This window comes from Chanos chanos, chromosome 5, assembly GCF_902362185.1.
Source record: "Chanos chanos chromosome 5, fChaCha1.1, whole genome shotgun sequence".
Taxonomy (NCBI): domain Eukaryota; kingdom Metazoa; phylum Chordata; class Actinopteri; order Gonorynchiformes; family Chanidae; genus Chanos; species Chanos chanos.
The window spans coordinates 22,596,661-22,617,250 of NC_044499.1; the positions used below are offsets into that span (position 1 = coordinate 22,596,661).

A 20,590-nucleotide genomic window follows, 5' to 3' on the forward strand; every position below is an offset into this window, starting at 1 on the left:
TCTGCTGGGGACAAGCACCAAGGGCAGTGCGGCACTCCGTCTCATTGGGGAAAGGCTCGGAGAGATATCGGTGTACCTTACCCCACATTTCGCAACGCTCTGCCGTTCGCGTCGCGGATCCAGTTTACTCTCAGAAATGTCTTGAAACAACATGCGGGTGCTTTAACGCTTCACAAACGATACCTCTTGCTATCTAATATGATGTTTTCATTTGGTAATTTTATCGAACACTCGGATAACGAACTACGAGGAGAAAGAGCTGCATTTCGGGAATAATGGAACATGAAAGGGACCGATGAATATACTGGTGAGAAATAACCCGCTCTTTCTTTGGCTGGTCACACTGACAGTGCTTCTAACCAGGACCATGGGTTGCATTCAGAGCATCGCCTGCAAACCGCGAGTCAGACGGGAAAACATAGTGGTCTATGAGGTGTCGGCCTCCATTGACCAATGCCCGACAGTCATAGAGGAGAACTCACCTATCGTACTGCGTTACAAGACCCCGTACTTCAGGGCTTCGGCTGGAATTGTTATGCCTCCTGTTCCACGAAATGAAACGTGGACTGTTGGTTGGATACAGGCTTGTACACAGATGGAATTTTACAACACTTACGGTGATATTGGCATGTACGTTTGTTTGTTTTTTTATTGTGCGGGGGAGGGGGTCTATTCCTCATCTGCACGAATCAGTAGTGAATATACCATGCAATGATGCCATAAAAAGTTTTGCTGTGATAAAACTATATGCATTCCATTTAGAGATTAAAGTTCTCAAAGTTATCAATGTTTGTAATAGTTTCTGTTGGAGAGTCATCTTCACCACTTTGGGTCAGAGAGCAATCCCTTGGCCTCTTTCAAGTGCCTACTCATAGAAAAGTACTTTATGAATGATACGAATAGTCCTATTGTTGCACACCAAAGGTTGAAGTTCTAGTGACAAAGGCAAGAAGAAAAGGAATATCACTTTATTCACAATGTACCATCACTATAGTGATTTGTTTTTGTATGTACGTCTGTTACTGAGTTGTTCCATGCTCCTCTCCATCTGTTCACCTTTACTGTTCCTTTTTTACCCCCATTGCTACATTTTGTTGCCTAGCAGATCTGTAGATTTATCCCTCTTTTGTTTTTTCTCGGCCCTGACTCTCTCCCTTCTTCCATCCTCCACTAAGGTCCAGCTGGGAATTGCCAGAACTTCGTGAGGGTCGGGTGAAAGCCATCAGCGACTCAGACGGTGTCAGCTACCCCTGGTACGGAAATACCACAGAAACGGTGACGCTGACAGGTCCCACGTCCAAGCCATCGCGGCTGACGGTGAGCATGAATGACAACTTCTACCCCAGCGTGACATGGGCGGTTCCAATCAGCAATAGCAACACGCCCATGCTCACGCACATCACGCGGGACCAGAGCTTCATCACGTGGCTTGTGGCGCTTAATGCCGCCACTAAAGAACGCATTGTGCTGCAGACGGTGCGTTGGCGCATGCGCGTGGACATTGCCGTGGACCCGTCCATGCCCCTGGGTTCCCGGGCCACCCTGGTGGGCCGGCCGCACCAGGAGCAGCCGCAGATCCTCAACAACCCCGAGCCCATCCCGCCCAACGCCTTGGGCCGACCCAACGCCAACGATGCCCAGGTGCTCATGTGGAGGCCACGAAGGGGCGCCCCTCTCGTGGTCATACCTCCAAAATAGGATCTGATATTTTTAGTGAACCTATCCCTTCCTCAAGGAAAAAAAAAAAGGAAAGCACTCCAGGAAGAGCTGGAGAAACCCCATGACACTGGCACCTGCATGTCCCGATCAGGAAACAGACATGAGGAAGACTGGGAGACGGTGGCACAGGGCGAGAGTCAAAGACTTAGCGCCCCATAGGAAAGCAGGCTATTTTTAGGGTCGGGGACGTGTTCGATCGTAGAGTTCCGCTGAGCCAGACTGTCTTTGGACAGGCATTAGTCCTGAGTCAGTGCTCCAGTGAGCCATGACAGCCTTTTCTTGAAGAACCAGTGCTGAATTGGAATTTTCCAGGTCTGGACTGCCTTTGAATAAAACCAAGACTGGATGTGACTTTGACCAACTTGCACTGAGAACTTGCATACCACCGTGTTCACTTCTGCATGTGAGAGAGACAGAGAGCTAGAGAAAGAGAGAGAGAAAGAAAAAAAATAGGAATCACATTCCAAAGCTAGAATGTGATTTTAGTCTCGCATGACACAAAGAGGCTTAAGAAAGTGCAAGATAAGATTATGTCTATCAAACAAGAAACTCTTTTTTTCTATCCTAGAGGATAATCATAAAACAGCTTTGAAGTTCACACACACTACATTTGTACATTCTGAAGTTGAAATTGTAAACAAGCCAATGTTAGTCAAGATATTTACTTTTTGCAGAAAATGAGTTTCTACAGTATATCTAAGATCATGCCTGTTTATGTGAGAAGGGAACAGGTGATGAGGTCAGAGCTATGACTGATGAACCATAATGCTTGTTGCCTTCATGCCTAGGCTCACAGGAGACAGTGCAAGTCTGTTTATCCTCATGCGTAAGACCAAATGATTTCACACGGCGGGTGTCACACCAAGGGCATTTTCTCAGCGAGTCACGTAACACGCTCCATCTGTGCCCACCTTCTGTGGTCCATTCTCTCTCTCTCTCTCTCTCTCTCTCTCTCTCTCTTTCTCTCTCTCTCTCTCTTTCTCTTCCATCTGTCTTTTTCAGCTCTTCTTTTCTCTGTTCAAATATGACAGGTAACCTGTCATACATCTGAGGTGAAGATTCCATCACGTTAGTCTACTTGGCGTAATAATTTGGCTCTCCGTGACTGACCTAACCATCATGCTACAGCTCAGGGGCCACTTTCCTGGAATCAGTGATGCTGAGTGGAGATCTCTATTTGCTGAGACAAAGAGGAGCACATGTGGGGAGGTGGGGGGTTTGAAATGGCCAAATTGATGCTTGAGAAATGCTTAGGAGGTTTCAATAGTTAGCTGCATGTTTTTTGAATTACTATATTCGAATAGAGATTTTTTAAAAAATGACAAAAGTCCAAAATGTGCACATATTGATAAACTGTTGATCTGAGACCATTCAAGGCATGATGAGAAGTTAGCGGCAACAGTTATGATGTTTGCAGGGAAGCCTAAAAGAAAAATGTTGCTTACTATCATTCTCTCTCTCTCTCTCTCTCTCTCTCTCTCTCTCTGGGCACTGCCTGTTTTTTAATGAATGTCTGACATCTTTTGATGCTTTGTCTTACCCTGCCTCTCAAATGGATCCACCATGAACTCAGCCAGGAACAAGCTTTTGAAGTCACGGTAGCTGCATGCGATATGCTTAAACAAGAGCTATTAAATATTTAGATGACTCACACACTCTTACTTTTATCATTCATTTGGGAATCCTCTTTAGTTTCTCAATATAATAAACTCTTTCTCTCCATTCTCTTTCTCTCCTCTTTTCAATATCTCCACCGGTCTCTCTGACCCTTTCTCATTTCATCTGGGTTTTTGTTTTGTTTGTTTGTTTTTAGGAAAAAGCATTCTCCACCACAGGTGATGATCATCTCAATAAAAACAGCACACGGTACTGAATGAAATGAAACCAGTAGTATTTAAGATTCAGGACACGGAACACCAGCACTGAGTGTGTGATTACAACATGACTTCACATCACTTAAGCATTTAAAAACTGAATCCTTGGTATTATATATATATATATATATATATATATATATATATATATATATAAAAGGTTGGTCACAAACCAAACAACAAAATGATAGGATATGAAGTGCTTATAAATATTCATAATCTTACAAAACAATGCTATGCAAAGGAGCTAAGGAGGAGCTGAAGTTTACTGTGGACTGATTTCTCATGTCTGAAGAGGGAAAGTTACCTGGCTGACATAGCTGAGGGGACTGCTGTTTGGATATTTCATTTCGCTGATTTCTTGCATGCAAGTTGTTTTGTCTGTTTTGTTTTTGTTTGTTTGTTTTGGTTGCTGCATAAAAAAACAAACAAACTGTGTTGCAATGTACACGTTTCTGTTGAATGTTGAAGCCTTTTACCCACACAGTCAAAGCACTCGCCATATTTTCCCTCCTGGCCTCTAATATAAGAACACAGACCATCTCTGGGGGAAAAAAAGTCTTGCTGTCTTCCTCAACTTATTTCAGTAGTAATCACATGCCTCTGAAAGATTCCCTCACCTAATACACCACAGAGCTGGAATCGATTGGTTCCACTCATCATGCTGGGGTCTGGATCCACAGCCATCATGAAAGCATCATCAACAGAACAAATTCTTATTGGTTTCAGGATCTGCTCCTGTTTCAGCCAAAACTGAGTGATGCAAAGTCTAGTGCTGCCCTCCAGCTCATGTAACAGCCATTTTGATCTAAGACACCAGTGCAGTTTTGTGGTTCCTTAGAAGAAATACACACACACACACATTGTGTGCGAGAACACAGACACAGACACACACACACACACACACACACACACAAGTATCTCTATAATTTAATATTTAATAACATGCATTACAGAGCAGCATTGAGGTGGTCTAAATTAGCTGGACAGTTATTGATTTTTTTTTTACTCCATCTGGCTCTCCCCCCGATCACATTCATCTAAAAAACCTACAAATTCTAACATGTAAACAAACACAACAACATGATAAAACATGGGTTGTAATAAAGGAGGGTTCCTCGGTAGTGAAAGCCCATGAGCCAGAACCTCAGCTCCCTTAAACGTCCTCCAGGGAGCTGCCCAAACTCAGACCATGGTAAAAAGTGTCAGAGCCATGCGGGTAAAGACATGGCACACAGAGGGATGGTGGACTCTAACAGTGTTTGAGGACCATGGCACCAGTTGAAAAGGTAATGAGGTAACACTGGGAGACACAGCTCCAGTTTGTGGTTTGGAGTTTGTTTTTTGTTTTTAAATACTGTGACGCCGTCACGTTCTCCTTTTTTTGTCTAACTCCTGTTCTTCTTTCCAGTGTCGTCCTCCTCCACCTCTGAGGACTGTGTGAGGGGAAGCTTGGCAGACTTCTGGAGGATTGCCATCTTTTGTTCGTCTATGTTCCACTGTTCTCACCTCTGCTACACCCGACTGATGCTGGCTGAAGGTTTGCCTTCGTAACCGTAGAGGAAAGTGGCAGCAATGACCAGCACTGCTCCCAGGAAGAATATGCTGGAGGAAAGAAAAAATCTGATTGGTCACTTTATCCAATGTTTGAAGTCAATGTTAACACTTAGCCTATGAAATAAGCTCAACACTTAACCGTGTTGACATCTATGATATGATATAACTAAAGATTGTATGATATAACTATATAACTATAACTATATAATGTGATGATTTTAGAGAAGAGGATGAAGTTTTTTGCCTCAGGTTTGTTTTATATCACAATACAGTCTACATAAGGTCCTCAAAAATTAATAAGCATTTCTCAAAATGCTAAGTCTCAACTCTAAAATGTTACTAAATCCTATTAAAATATTCCATTTCCTGCAGTTATGGCCATGTGTACAGTGGCAGGTGGGAATCTGGGCCCTGGACCATGAGAAAAGGAAAGCACGGTTTTGAAAAAACAATTGGTGATTATTTTAGAAATGGGCATATGTTTGTCCTCATCTGACTGATCTCAGTTCCTGTGGACCTGCAGATCTCATGAAACTAATCATCTGCATGTTTAAATTCACGTCCAGAAAACCTATAGAGAAGGCTGAGTCAGGGGGTGAATAGAAAGAAATGCTTTCAAAGTACCTGGTTGGATCAAAATCCTCCAACCAGAAGTAAGAGATGAGGGTAGAAAAAATTATTGACAGCGATGTAGCGAAACCCTTCAGGATGTTGTCTGCGTATTTGATGACGGCTGCAATAACCAGTCCACCTAATGCCTAGAAACAAGAAGATTACATGCACACACAGTTTAAGGTTTAGTCACACTGTACATAACCACACATAACCGAGGGTTACTTTGTCTTTCATGTCTGCCAATGTATCTGTAATAGCCTAGGACCAAAGTGTACAGACCCTGACCATACCTACACACACTATAGGGTAGTGAGTCTCAATGCTTAAGGTGAAAGGTGAAAGGTGAGAAAAAAACAAGAGTACCTGCAGAATAACGACAGTTAAGGTGATGCCGCTGTACCCTTGGAACATTCCGTTCTCCTGAACTCTCTTGCCATCGTAAACAAACACTCCCATTAGGCCAAAAAGAAAACCAAACAGCCCTTTAGAAGGGGGGGGGGGGGTGGAGAGTGTTAAGTTAAGGAAGAGCTGTGTGTAACAAACACATCTGCTTATAAAACCTGCACTGTTAGTGTGACAGATTAAAACAGTTTTTATAAAAACGCACACACAAGCACACCGAGACAAATCAAGAACCAGGAACTTCTGTTATGATGATTCCTTAATGTTATGTGCTTTACATTAGCGTGTAAAGTGTACTGAAAAAAATGCAAATATTCGAGCTCTCCCAGTGCAAACACACACTAAAACTAACAAATGGATAAAGAAAGAGCTGCTGACCTAACTGAATGTTGCGTACCCAGACGCTCTGTTTAGTCTCTTTAAGGATCTTCTCAAAGTAAACACCAGCAAAGCCACTGGAGAAGCAGGCCACGAGTACAGCCAGAACTCCAATAAACTGAGATCCTTCAGATAAGGGAATTTCCTCAATGCTGACAAAGGAATCTGTAGGCCACTGTAACACAGGAACAAACACACACAAACACACACGCGCACACACTCATGCACACACACAAACACACACACACACGCACATGCACACACACACATGCACATGCACACACAAACACACACACACACAAGCACACACACACAAGCACACACACACGCACATGCGCACGCACACACACGCACACACAAAATCAGACACACTGATGAAAGTATACAATTTTATCAAAAAAAAAAAAAAAAAAAGATAAACTCATGAGCATTATGATCAAAATGCTTTCTCTGGTGCTTGGGAGACTGAAACACAATGATTTCTAATTCTACTTCTGTGGATGCATAGACTTTGCTCAACCCAGTATTAACACCACTGTTTCAGCCAATCAAGGGCTTAACTATTTTAGTCGACCAAGTCTGCTTGAGGGTAACAGAAAGCAAATGTGAAGCACCGTGAGACCTGACATGGAAACGTGTGGAATGAAACGACTGTTTAACCAAACCAAACAGACAAACAGTCATCTTTTTTTGAAAGTTTTATACCATCTATAACCTCTGGGCAATTCAAGTATTTGTTTTGCCCTTATCATTGGACATCCTGTTCCTGAAACATAGTCATTGTGGGACGTCTGAAGGCTGTCTAGCAGAGGCCTGAGGAGCACTGAGTGCTGAATTAAGGTAACTGGGCTAATGAACCATGAGTACACTCATACCTGCACAAGAGCAATACCAGCCATCAGGATGACTAAAGAAAGCCACTGGTACACTCCAAGCTTCTTTCCCAGCATGGATACAGAGAAAAAAGCTGTGGTCAATATCTTCAGCTGATATGTGACCTACAAAAGACAACAGGACAGGGCTAGAACAAATGGCCACAGTGACAAATATACACACAGACAGACAGACAGACTCACACACACACAGACAGATAGACAGACAGACAGACACACACACACACGCACAATCTTAACTTCTGTGGATATGGGGTAAATAGTACAACATAAAGTACACATGACTTGGAAGATTCACACATTGTCACCTTTCTGAAAACGATAACAATATTTACTCACAATTCCCAAACGGATTAAAGAGAGACAGTGTCTGACATTATTTAATGTGCAGCTAATGACTTTGGACTATCAGTAATGGCACAGGGTGAAGTGAAGCTATAAATGGTTTCAGTTTCCGCAATTCATTTAATTAATAGTTAAATGGGGAAATGTCTCTTGTTCTTGAGTAACTGAGTCCCCTACAGCTGTGCATCAATATCCTGTCAGGGCCCAAAAGATCAGGAAATATCTGAAGATTTCTGGAAAGAAGCGTTGGCAGATTACTTTGTCAAAAGGGGAGGGTGGGGGTCTGTCTCCTAGTAACACAATTCATTAAGGCCATCGAATGCACCATAAGGTGACGGTTCCCTGGAGCATAGAGACTCTGCGCCTCCATAAATGATCATTTTGTTCTCTGCTCTGGCTAACAGATGTCACAGCGGTGTGCTAGCTTTTGCCAAAAGCTCCAAAACCAACTCATCAAGGACTCTAAGATACATAAAACATTTTCTGGGTTCCCACGACAACAAACTGCTAGTGCATTTGTGAAAGCTTCAGACTAAGTGAAAATGGTTGGTTTGATGAATCTTGATGTTTATGAATGGATCGCTTCCAAGACAACCTACTTCTCTGCAGCTTATGGGCTTCCTTACTGGAAAGCTGAAATTTCCCAGTGGCGTCCACTGCTTTGTTACTCAGTGATCATTTTAAATATAGTGTGACATACATGACAATTTCATCCAAAATGCATTTTTGCCCTTCTCTCTGGATTTATTTGACTACATTTGATGGCAGAAGATGTGAAGAAAGACCCTGATGTTCAGACAAAGCCCAAGGGAAGGTCATCTTCACGCTGAAACCTTTTAGCCAAGAGCTAACTCACTTGGTAGGTAGCAGCATCCAGGTTGGAGAGGGCCACGTAGAGCAGGTTGTTTTGGAGGGTGTAGATGCCAGACGGGATGGCCAGTTTCAGTGTCTCCATGGGCTTGTTCAGAATCTCCTCCTTCAGCACTCGATTCAGCCCCCGCATGCTGAAATCTGTGAGCAAGACACACACCGCTGTTATTCACAAGCTTGAGGCCTGGGATCATTCACCAATGCTTTTCAGTGATGAGATACAGCTGGGGACAGAGGGATGTAAAAGAATCACTTTGAAAACCTTTAAGAGAGCGTAGTGCATTCTAGACAGACCAGAGAGCACACCTTGAAGAGGCAAATACAGAACAGAAAAGAACAGAACAAGGTGTCCCAATTCAAAAGCTGCAAGGATGACGAAACTGGAGCTGAAGGCAGAGACACAACATGAAACAATGAACAAAAATTTGGAACAGTGGGTAACACACAGAGTACAGAACCATGGGCAAAGAACATAGAACACTAGGGAGTAGATGGAACACGGAACCATGGTAGGCATATCATGATGAAGATTCTTGGGAGAAACCTCGAAGATTACAGTATTGGACAGAAAAGCCTTCATAATGTAACACAGCAATGGGATGCAGGTCACTCACTGTGTTCCATGAAGACGAGCCACACACATGCAACGATTTTTAGGAGTTCAGCAGACACCACTGCAGACGAGGCCAGGTAACGTGGGCCATCTTCCTGCAGCGTGCGTGAGTAGCGCATTGTGAGCACCAGTGACGTGGTCTGAAGTACCAGTACCCCCAAAGACACATACTTCAGCCTGGGAGACGATGATGATGACAATGATGATGACATAGGAATGCAGGACACCTCGTCAGAGACAGAGGATGGAGCCAATGATGATAGGCCTGACTTAGGCTGCGGGGAGAGAGGGGAGAGAGAGAGAGAGAGAGAGAGCACAAAGAGAGGGGGACAGAGAGACAGAAGAAAAAGAGGGGGGGTAAGAGCAAGAGAGAAAAGAGAGAGAGAGAGAGAGAAGAGAAAGAGAAAGACAGAAGAAAAAAGAGGGAGAGAGAAAGAGAAGAAAAAGAGGGAAAGAGAGAGAGAAAGGGAGAAGGAGTTAGAGATATAAAAGAATAAACGTAATGACAGCAATGAATGGTAATCAGGGTCACAAGGCAAGAGAGATTCTTGTTATGTTCAGTGGAGTTCTATACCAGTGGAACAGCTGGGATGATGGACCGATACTGACAGCTGTGTCCAGTATTTCTCAATATTCATTAATGCCATCGCTGATGCATTAAAAATAAGGAGCCATTCATTTAAATAAGGTATGGAGTGCTGACACACACAGCGCTGCAAAAAAAATGCCTTTATTATGCCAATGATGCCTCTGCAATTATGTGGTTGGTCACTTTATGTTTTAAATGTATCATTAATTAATGTGGATCTGTAAAATTTTGTTTTCCTTTAGTTATTATTAAGTATTTTGTGGTAATCAATGGCAGAAAACCCCAATTACATATGTTATGATTTCATTTCAAAGTCAAAGTACCGCAAGATTGGATCATTTTGATGGGCAATTTATTGTGATTTTGTTGCAACACATATCTGGTTCAAAGTGCGAGAGACATTCTGAGACATTCATTGTTTAAAGATGGCATATTCTGTCCGCACAAGTCTGTTCTTCCTGCTGCAGAGTGAATTTAAAAAACAAACAAACCCCAAAACATCACATGATCCTCAGAACAATGAAGTCAGAGACCTGACTCTGTGGGCAAAATGTTGGAACAATCCATCACACTAAAACACCAACCACTGTCTGTTCTCCTCTTCAATTTGCCCACAAGGGACTTTCACATTTACATACAAGCACATCCTCCCCACAAACACCCCCTAACTAAACAGGTGCATGTGCACCCACACACCCACACACACACACACACACACCTAAGTGAACACGTCTTCACAAGCTCCTAGTTGAAGTCTAATGTTGCAATAGACATGGTCTGTGAGATGTGGTTTAAACCGAGAGACACAGCTGCTACATAAAACTTGTAACACACAGTTCTATGGTAGAGAAACACTTTAGTACTGGGGCTTCAGGTTTTTGATACAAGGGCTTCAGAAGCGTTTTCAACCTCTTTAGACAGATGGATTCTCTAACACCACCAAACATTACTGGAATGTTCTATGTTCTCATCTTTCTTTTGCCTTTCAGCTCCAAATTCGCAGCTCCCACCAAGTTGACAAAGTTGTAGCTTCATCTTCAAGACTTAAGTTTAGGGAGTATTCACTTTTTTAGTTCAAAATAACTTAGAGTTGATTGTATCCTGCTCTGTCAGGAACTGTGTCCGATTAACCCCCTTTTTTAAGTTCTCTATCAAAGCACAGGACTCTCTCAGCCTCATTTCAGTCCTCTATCAGTTGGTCCACCTCAGCCAGTTTCACTAAATTTATTTTACTTCATTTTATGCTCTGTGATTTTTGTAACCTGGTTCTTTCTGAAGGGGCCATTTGATGGCCAAAGCAGCACTGTCCTTTCTGATTTAATTCAGTGACTGTTCTCATTAATGGCTTGCACTACACTGATCTACACTAACCATACATCTGAGTCTTTAACTGAGGGGCAGTAACTTGTGAGAAATGATTTGCAATGCAGCATAAAGGACTTAAAAGCCACACTCAGAAAGCTATACAAACACATAAAACTGAAACCTTCTCGCGAGTCAGACAGGACCCGTAACAGTACAAACGGTCTTGACACGCTGAGGACCGACAGAAACAGTAGCTGTCCACACAAGTTTAAAACTGTGACATGGCCATGAAAACACCACAAAAGCAATCATACAAAGTCACTGTCTTACCATAGAATCGATCCTCAGAGGAGATCCATAGCCAAATACAAACTTTGTAAGCTTTTCCATGGGAATACACTCTGTGCTGCTGCCTTCTTACTTGCTTTGTAATTTCACTTCAAATCTTGTCTAGATTACTCATCTACCCAATCACAGAGAAAAACCACAATTAATATGAAAACAGGTTATGATCTATGGTTCTCCTGTGACAAACTCCACACCAGCCAACCCTCTCTGTTGATAGCCGGATCAAACAAGGAATTTAAACAGTGTTGCAATCACTCCTTCTAGTGTTAAAGCCTTACTAACAAAAGAGTAGGCTATTTACACAGCACTTTCCATTACTGTGTAATCAGCAGCATTCTCTTGGCCTTTACTACACTTCTCACTCCTGTGCTCTGTTGTTTCTTGGTAAACAACAGAGTGTAGGGTTTTGACCACACTATGAAGAAGATAGAAATGTCTGTCTGCAATTTGAGGGGGTCTTTTTTTTTCAAGGGGGTTTAAAACGAATCCAGGTTGGCCTGCAGTGCTGAGGGAGGAATACACTGGATGTTTTATGCGGCTCTGGCCTGGCTGCTGTTGCACTCTGGGTGAGGGGCTGGGTGGGGTGCGAAACTAAACAAGCCTCTTCTGTGTAAAAGTTAGGACTCAACAGCTCCAGTGAGCCAAGGTGCTGCTCCACCCCTGCCCAACCCTGGACCGTCTCACGTAGCTGTGAGGACACTTGGGTACCACAAAGCCCCAAACTGTTTTGCTGGACAAGGAATCACTTCCTCAACATTTAGCATATTTTAGGCTAGAGCTGAAACTGAAAAGAAAAGTTGCTTTATGACATTCACTAGAAACGACTCCAAACGACTCCAAGTCCTTCCCTCGGTATTGAAGTTTCACGACAGCAAAGCACAACTGGTTGGATTGAAACTTGAGACCAAGAATTCGAAGTACTCTACAACGTAACATTACGGCGAAACAGTGAAAACTGGAATTAGGGAAAACGAGGATGTGTTAGACCTGACCAACGACTGTATAGTGAATTAAAGAATAACCGGTCTGGTCACCGTTCAAGTCATATTAACATACTGCATTGTATATTTATCTTATTTCAAATCACAAACATGTTACAGGTAGACTGATTTTCAGCAAGCCAATGTTCATTGCACCGCCTCTACATCTACAAGCCGAAGCACGCACGCTGCCGATGACAGCCGAGGTACTGTAGCTCGGCCTGTGAGTTGGGCACACGAATAAACATGATTTTGCACCTGCTTGTGTTCATCTGCATCAGTTAGGTCCAACCGAGCCGATGCTGGAAAAACACTCCAGCTCGCGTTCAGTCGGCTATTACACGATAAAACAAAAATAAACAGATAAATAAAAATCTGTTTGGGGCCACTACAAAGAGAGAGCAAAGAAATCCGTGACTGTTAATCTGATTGGAATCACGCAATTCTTGTCACACTGGAAATATACTTCATTATATGTCATCTAGGAGACAGGTTTAGCTGGATATTTCCCTATTGCCAGTAAGAATATACCCCGTAAATACAGCGGGGCCAGGCGGTTTTATAAAGAGCATTTGAAAGAAAATTTCTACTTAGCATTTCTACTTCTAAAATTTCTACTCACTGTTAAATCCTCAAAATTCCCAACTGTAAAGTTGTTCTTCGTGGTAATTTAAGTAAAGATATCACTTAACAGCTTATTCATTGTTAAGAATGGGAGGAGGCTGGGGGAACAAACAGTGAATGGGCAAGTCTTACACACAAAAAAAGTTATCTAGGCACGAGAAATTCAGCGGAAAATCTGACGGTGGTTCAGTACGGATACAGAGTACATTCAGCGGGAATTGTAATAACGGCATAAAATAAATTAAAACGATCATGAGATTACTCATTGGGATCGATAACGAGGTCAACTGTGGCATATCAGTAACAGCCTACTAAAATACTTTGCATATGTTATCTATGTATCAATATATATTTATGTATAGGAATCTACTGAATTATAGCTCAATTGCAGTGGAGACCACTCACTGTAAGCCTATCGCACCCCCAGAATGAAAACGATTTCACAAAGTATACCTCTTGCAGTCTGTTTAACTGAATGACACATATAAGTGAAGTAGCCTACCTTAGTTATTCACTCCCTCAGTAGAGTGATGAGTGCGGGCACAAGTCGCTGGTAACTCATTCGATGTCTAATCCGTATCAACAAGTTGACCGATTCCTTTATGACCAGTCGTAGCGTGACTGTCCAATGGCCACCAGGAAACCCACGTAGCGGGTCCACAAGACAGGCGCCAGCGGCGGTAGTCTCGAGTACCAAGAAAGACACTACAGCCTCTTTCCGGGGATCCTCTCTAGTCTCCGAGAACTAAACCATGTTCACGTTTCGTTTCGTATCACTTTCTGGCATAGTCTGAGATGCCATCGGTAGGTCAGTTAGGTAGCCTGCTGACATCTACTGGTAAGCCTATAGCGTGGCGCTCACGTCCGTCGAACGATTTTTATATCCCAAACTGATTCTCACAGAGGTTCGTTTTTTTAATCTATCTATCTATCTATCTATCTATCTATCTATCTATCTATCTATCTATCTAGATAGATAGATAGATAGATAGATAGATAGATAGATAGATAGACTTCATTTGAATAGTGAGACTTTCATCATTTCATTAAAATATTATTGATCGTTTATGTAACTTGTTTTAAGAACTGAGCAACCCTGACGTGATCTACGAAACGCTGTTGTCTCTTGTGAAATCTTAATGGCAGTTCTTCCCTCCGAGCTACAGGTGGCAGTACTACATATTTGCATGATAGTGCCGATTTTTTTTTTTCCAAGGACGGAAATATTCATCCATGTGTTTCCTCTGTGTTGAGAAGAAGTTTATGAGAGAGCGAGGCAAAAGACAGATTGAAAAATGGTTCGTAAATTGAAGTTTCATGAGCAAAAGCTCCTGAAAAAGGTAGATTTTATTAACTGGGAAGTTGATAACAATCTGCATGAAGTTAAAATATTGCGGAGATACCACATCGAGAAACGAGAGGACTATACCAAGTGAGTGTCCCTCTAAGAAATTTTTTACATCTAACTTTCCTCCTCGCTACAATGTCAAAGTATTTGTTAAAACGGTGTAGTCCCTCTATAGCCATCCTGTAGGCCTCACGGCAGTCGTGAATGTTTTTTGTCAAGGGTTGTACTGTGGCCTTCGACAGTGGTGTTTCTTATGAATTCCTGCTATAGCATCCATTTTTTTTCGTGTTTTCTTCACAAGTGCGACATAATGTTTGTATGACTAATTTTGCTAATAGTAGCTCAAAAGCTACGCTGTCTCCCACGTTACTAACCCATGTCGCACATCTGTTCCTCTAGGTACAACAAGTTAAGCCGTAACATCAGAGAATTAGCCCAGAAAATACGGGACCTCGATGAGAAAGACGGCTTCAGAGCACAAAGTACATCGCAGCTATTGGAAAAATTGTGAGTTCATTTGAGACCTAGCCTTTTCAAAGGTTTTTGCATGAGAAACGTTTTTTTCTTTTGTTTCCTTTAAAACATGTATTTGACCCGAGAATCATTTTCTGTCGTCAGGTATAGTGTTGGTTTGATCCCAACCAAACAGAGTCTTGCTCTAGCCAGTGAAGTCTGTGCTTCATCTTTCTGCAGGTAAGAACCGTGAACAAACTTCCTCTTTCATGAGTGGTTGTCTCTTCCTTGTATAGTATCGCTGGTGTTTACGGTCGAACCTTTAAAATCAAGCAGCTATACAGAAGTTTCACAGTTCATGGTGTTACACTGCGAATAAGCTGCTAGTTTTTTTGCGATGTCCAATGTTTTCGGGCAAATGCGGAATTGAATAATGATGTTAGCTGAATCTAATATTAATATCAATATAACATGTTTGTTTGTTTTTTCCCTATAGGAGGCGACTTCCCACGGTGATGCTGCGATTACGCATGGCCCAGAATCTGAAGACTGCCATCACCTTTATTGAACAAGGACGTATCTTTCACTCATTCTCAGTCCATTCTCACAGTCAGCTGTCACTGAGTTCCAGGAACATCGTTTTTATGGGGCCATTATATGAATATTGAAGTTCCAAGTATCTGTTGTCATACGATCATATGCCATACTTTACCATATATATATAAACTTACAGAGAGAGAGAGATGTATGGGTTAGCGCAGGCGAGCGTGAGCTTTAGGCTGCAGCCCTGTGTGTGTGTGTGATGATGTTCCTTGACCATGTGTCAGACATACGTGTGGGGACGGAGATTGTGACAGATCCTGCCTTCATTGTGACCAGGTCAGTATCTCAGAGTAAGTCTGCACATCAAATGTTTAATTTTGTGAAATGTACTAAAGCCCTCTTCTCTGGACTGTAGGAATATGGAAGACTTTGTGACCTGGGTTGACTCGTCAAAAATCAAACAGCATGTCATGAACTATAATGATGAGGTAAGACCCTGGATGTCATTTACGTATTATCAGGGTCTACAGAAGACTTACATGTCAACCTTAATGATGGCATCCAACTAAGATATGTAAAAAAAATTAACATCATCTAAAGAATCATTCTTTAAGACTTGTTTTTTAATGACTGTGGTCTTCAGTGCACTTTGACTAGATCAGAGAGACCATAAGTAATCCAACTTCATGTCTGCCATATCAGATCCATCTCCTTGCTGACCCTTAGAACAACAAACATTTGATGAATATCCAATAGAGGACTGAGTTACATACATTCATCTAGCTCTTATGACAAATAATTTTTGATATTAACAGTGATCTGGGTGAGGTTTGTGGCATAAACACACTAGAGGAGGTGTTACTGAATGAGTATCAGTAATGGCACTTCACCTAGAGTGTTGCTCTAATAGAGCATTTGATGTATTACACCATGTATCAAATTGAATTATTGAATTTGTCATCATGAGAGGTCAGATAATGGCACTGGTGAAATCTGGTGCCCTGATATTTGTACTTTTCTCTAATGCTGTGATTCTGTGGTTTTTTTTGTTTGTTTTTTTTGCTTTCTTTTGTTTTGTCTTTTCAGAGAGATGACTTTGACCTTGTGGTATAGACCTGTTAAAAGTGTCAAGTATTTGCCTGGTTTCTTACTTCAGAAGGCAGAGGAAGAGTCCAGAAAGAACAGGTGTCCAGGCGCATGTGTGTGTGTGTGTCCATTCATGTGTGAGTGAGCTTTTGTGTAAGTGAAGAAAACTCTTTGTACATGTCAAATATTTATTGTCTGGTAAACCATAATTTGGATACTCAAGTTCAGACAATATTTACATGATTTTGTCCATGACAAATCTTTTTTTTTTGGAAACAATAGGTTCAATTTTGTAAACAATAAACTCTGTATTTTGCCACCATTCACATTTGTTGTTTAGAGAGATGTTTGCTGAGACATTATTGGACATGCACAGCAGAATGTTTTCAGGACTATAGTAAGACTTTGAGCTATACTTCTCTTTGTCATCAGTCATAAAAAACTATCCAGACTTAGAACTGACTTGACAGAAATGACCTTTTTTAAATTCACATTTTCTCCACCGCTACAGTGGCTTAGTTCCTGCAAAAACAACAGTTTCCGACAAAAACAGTTGACCATTGTAATAAAACACATAGGTCACAAGTGAAGTTGTTACTGAAGGCATCAAGTGGAGGACCTGTGTATTCCACAGAAGTTTCCATGTGTACTCCCACAGATTAAAGATATTATGAATGAAGATCACTATAAAGTACACTGAACATAAAAATAACTCCCCTTTGCAGAGCAGTATTTTTGCTAGCTCAGGTTAGCACACACTGCCATTTGTTCATTAATTTTGTAACACAACTACACACATCTTTTTCTTAACTTTTCCTGCGTGCCAGTTTCCTTCTCAGACATAAGAGTTTTATTTTTCACTGGGCCTCGATGCTGGACACCTTTCTTAGAACCACCAGAAACGCACGTACACGATGAGTGCGATGAAGAAGAAGGCGCCGGCCGCGACTTTAGCGTATGTGGACCTAGTGTTCAGGTATTTGGCGTCACTGCGGTACTTCTTAGACAGGCTGGATAGATTACTGGCCTTGGAGTCCAAAGCTGGGACAAAATACAACATGGAAGAAACCCCCAAAAAACATAAATGCCCAGTGCTCAGGATAGTGAGGGAGTGTATGTTCGCTCCTATTGAGAAGTTCATAGCACTTTCGACAAGGTCTTTCCAAGGCATGTCTCGTCATGAGAGTAATGGTAATGTATGGTACCTGTTCATAGAGGAAAGACCAATGGCTCTCGAATAAGGTACAAACAAGTGGTGTCCAAAAATAAAAAAATGTATTGTTGGCTTATTTTAAATGCTTTTCAATTGGTTCCTCTAATTATAAGCACTGATCTGACAGATGTGTACATATAAGATCATTGACCACAATGTTGTCATTTTGCTCGTGTTTGTAACTGTCACAAACTCACATAAAAGGAGAAAGGCATTTGACAGACCTATGCTAACCTTGACTGCTCAGTCAGAAAGCTATGTTACTCTAAATCAATTCGCTGCACCTCAAAGATCCGAGAGCTTCAGGAGAATGTCTGAAGTTACAATGGCTCTCAGACGAAGCATTTATTAACCCTGACGAGGACAATGAGCGCATGTGCATTTTATTCTAATCAAAAGTCGAACAGTTACCCGACAAAGCCTCTCCTCGTTGAAGAACCTCCTCAATGTTAGCCACCATGATCCTCTGGACGTCCTGGAGCTCTGTGTTGATGTTGCCCAAGTTTCTCCGTGCTCTGCTGTCGATGTAAGACTTTTTGGTTTTCTGTATGTAGGTGTCTACAGACAAGAGTAAAGAGATTGCTCTCCTGAATTATAATCTGTTGTGATTTATGACTGTGAAAAGACGATGGTAGACAAACAAATGACGAATCTTACCAAACTCGATGAATGAGTATGGCCGTGAGGCTTTCGGTACTTTTTTCCCATACTGCTCATTGAATTCTGTCTCAATGTCCTCCAGGTAAGCAAAGGATAGTTTTTTGGGAAACCCAGCCTCGCATAAAACCAAATAGCATACTCCTTTCTCAATGGCATAGCTAGACCGATAAGAGAGCACATAAAAAGGTAAGATCGTAACACCAAGTGTGGCGCACCCGTTAGAGAAATATTACAATAAATCGCAAAAGCTTCACAATACGCACTGAAAAGTCATTTCTCCAGCTTCGAGACTACACCGAGAAGGACTCTGCTCATTGAGTTTTCGGCATAATTGTTTGGCCTGGGTCTGATACTGCTGCAGATCTCGCCCCGACTGCAAAGACAAAACTTAATCAGTCCTCCGAAATTTTACTTTACTGCTCTAGAAATCGTACTTTTTGGAGTTCAAAACAGTCTACGCAAATATTACACAATCTGTACACAGGACTACCGAGGCACAAAAAAAAAAGAAAAGAAAAGGAAAAAAAGACGCCTGAAATTACTTGTTTGCAAAGGTAGAAGATTCAGACACAACCTGAATTACTTTTAGCCAACCACGAGTGATGTAAAGTATTTAGTTTTACATTTTTCATTAATCGCTGAAACAAAAACATTAAAAACAAGCGTTTTTTGTATCAACAACATGCTTGAAAGTTCATTCTGACCTGACCGTCCTCTTGCATCGACGCAGCTAATGGCATACCATCTGCCACACGAAAAATCATCGTAAGCAACACCATTGTATCTGATTTCTGTCTTCCACAAAATTACTTTAAAATGAAGTTTGGTAGTGATTCGTTCAAACTGACACATCTGTACTTTTGAACTGACAACAGCGATACGCTGAGCTGGCCGGAAGAACGTGTGCCTTTTCTCAAAATATTCCGGTGATTCATTCTTAAGGTTCCGCGAGTTTAAGTTGCAGGAGAACTTCACCTAAATTCGTTGGAGTTTAAGAGACAGCCCATGGCTTAGATGTGTACGTTTATAACGTGTGTATTTTTATGATAGCGCTATCGCCAGTTACACAGTGTGCTTGAAGATACCATATATCGCTGAGTTCCATATTTGTAATGATATTGTCAGGTGATCATGAATGATCCTATTAAGAATCTTTAACACTGCAGAATTATACACATTTTATCACATACGTTAATATGCTCGTAGATACGTATCTCTGTCTACACTAACTACACAAGTGTCTGTGTCCCTATCATTTGGAATTTCGTTTTTGATTGGTCACAACGAAAAGCTGAACAGTGGGTGGGTGTGTGGGGGGGTTCTTTTGTTCAAATTAGCCACTTTCCTGTTCTGGGGCAGAATAAAATTCTGTTAAATGAATAGTTTGTACTCATATTCATATTTTACAATATTTTGATCTGAGATGATCATGCATTTTGGACTGTACCATTAGTTCGAGGGGTGTATGTGCACAGGAGTGAACCAAGTTAACCTGATTATTTGCTACTTAGCGTTAGCAGAAATAATGCGTTGAACAAGACTAAGTGGATTTACTGAACTGACTTTTGTTTAATGCAAGGAAGGGATAATGTTTGCTTCGACACAAATAAATAAATAAAAACAAATAAAACAAATAAATATATAATTTTTTTTACCAAATACATTTTAATTAATTAGATAACTTAACTAGTCCTCGATACACAGAATCAACATTTTGATAAGCAGAAGTCCAAGATAACTCATAAGAAGAAGTTACAGTTGAAAAATTTTACAGCAGCGCCGCACCTCTACAAGCACAGACTGAACTTCCAGTTTCCAGATTTTGCGGGCAGGCCAATAGCCAAATAATACTTTAATGTTTCCTTATCAATTTTATTGTCGTATATTATTATTTATATAACATTCCTCTGTGAAGTGTAAAACATATAAGAAAATATACTTGGGTTTTCGGTTACAGAAATAGGCTATGCGCCTCACTTAGGAAGCCTACTACGTGCAACTCCCTGTATCTCCCCTAGGTAGATGGTTCAGTCCCAGAAATCAGGGGACCTCAGGCTAAAATGAGTAACATTCAACGCAACAAACATAGTTATTTTACTGTATTCTCATTTGTTTCCAGATTACAATTAGAATGGTGACTGGACGGATGAAATTACCTTTCTAATGTTCAATGTG

General features: G+C 41.4%; 4 protein-coding genes across 4 annotated transcripts; 2 read left to right on the forward strand and 2 right to left on the reverse strand.

Annotated features, from left to right (window-relative positions):
- Nucleotides 1-295: 295 nt before the first annotated feature.
- fam78ba (family with sequence similarity 78 member Ba) lies at nt 296-1,698 on the forward strand. The gene is made up of 2 exons (XM_030774445.1): nt 296-630; nt 1,176-1,698. Exons 1-2 carry the CDS (start codon nt 296-298, stop codon nt 1,696-1,698), a joined length of 858 nt encoding a protein of 285 aa, XP_030630305.1.
- A 3,409-nt stretch (nt 1,699-5,107) lies between these two features.
- On the reverse strand, nt 5,108-9,478 carry slc35a3b (solute carrier family 35 member A3b). Its single transcript, XM_030774781.1, has 7 exons — nt 9,268-9,478; nt 8,640-8,794; nt 7,421-7,543; nt 6,546-6,720; nt 6,129-6,247; nt 5,775-5,908; nt 5,108-5,198 (listed from the first exon to the last, which is right to left on the reverse strand). The coding sequence occupies exons 1-7, from the start codon at nt 9,476-9,478 to the stop codon at nt 5,108-5,110; spliced, it is 1,008 nt and encodes a 335-aa protein (XP_030630641.1).
- A 4,883-nt stretch (nt 9,479-14,361) lies between these two features.
- On the forward strand, nt 14,362-16,862 carry imp3 (IMP U3 small nucleolar ribonucleoprotein 3). The gene is made up of 7 exons (XM_030774451.1): nt 14,362-14,544; nt 14,860-14,967; nt 15,079-15,153; nt 15,410-15,489; nt 15,741-15,792; nt 15,872-15,944; nt 16,543-16,862. Exons 1-7 carry the CDS (start codon nt 14,408-14,410, stop codon nt 16,567-16,569), a joined length of 552 nt encoding a protein of 183 aa, XP_030630311.1. The 5' UTR covers nt 14,362-14,407; the 3' UTR covers nt 16,570-16,862.
- Nucleotides 16,863-17,344: 482 nt separating this feature from the next.
- sec22ba (SEC22 homolog B, vesicle trafficking protein a) lies at nt 17,345-19,272 on the reverse strand. The gene is made up of 5 exons (XM_030774450.1): nt 19,120-19,272; nt 18,679-18,788; nt 18,413-18,573; nt 18,167-18,313; nt 17,345-17,583 (listed from the first exon to the last, which is right to left on the reverse strand). Exons 1-5 carry the CDS (start codon nt 19,192-19,194, stop codon nt 17,429-17,431), a joined length of 648 nt encoding a protein of 215 aa, XP_030630310.1. The 5' UTR covers nt 19,195-19,272; the 3' UTR covers nt 17,345-17,428.
- Between the last annotated feature and the right edge of the window lie 1,318 nt (nt 19,273-20,590).

Excerpts from the sequence above, each read along its gene's own strand:
- fam78ba (XM_030774445.1), top strand. The coding sequence starts at position 296 with ATGAATATACTGGTGAGAAATAACCCGCTCTTTCTTTGGCTGGTCACA. Across the intron at positions 631-1,175 it reads ACTTACGGTGATATTGGCAT|GTCCAGCTGGGAATTGCCAG; the intron begins GTACGTTTGTTT and ends TCCTCCACTAAG.
- slc35a3b (XM_030774781.1), bottom strand. The coding sequence starts at position 9,478 with ATGTCATCATCATTGTCATCATCATCGTCTCCCAGGCTGAAGTATGTG. Across the intron at positions 6,721-7,420 it reads CTGGTATTGCTCTTGTGCAG|TGGCCTACAGATTCCTTTGT; the intron begins GTATGAGTGTAC and ends CCTGTGTTACAG. Across the intron at positions 6,248-6,545 it reads GGTACGCAACATTCAGTTAG|GGCTGTTTGGTTTTCTTTTT; the intron begins GTCAGCAGCTCT and ends CCCCTTCTAAAG.
- sec22ba (XM_030774450.1), bottom strand. The coding sequence starts at position 19,194 with ATGGTGTTGCTTACGATGATTTTTCGTGTGGCAGATGGTATGCCATTA. Across the intron at positions 18,314-18,412 it reads ATACTCATTCATCGAGTTTG|ACACCTACATACAGAAAACC; the intron begins GTAAGATTCGTC and ends TCTTGTCTGTAG. Across the intron at positions 17,584-18,166 it reads ACGAGGAGAGGCTTTGTCGG|CTTTGGACTCCAAGGCCAGT; the intron begins GTAACTGTTCGA and ends ATTTTGTCCCAG.
- imp3 (XM_030774451.1), top strand. The coding sequence starts at position 14,408 with ATGGTTCGTAAATTGAAGTTTCATGAGCAAAAGCTCCTGAAAAAGGTA. Across the intron at positions 15,793-15,871 it reads CCTGCCTTCATTGTGACCAG|GAATATGGAAGACTTTGTGA; the intron begins GTCAGTATCTCA and ends TCTGGACTGTAG. Across the intron at positions 15,945-16,542 it reads TCATGAACTATAATGATGAG|AGAGATGACTTTGACCTTGT; the intron begins GTAAGACCCTGG and ends TTGTCTTTTCAG.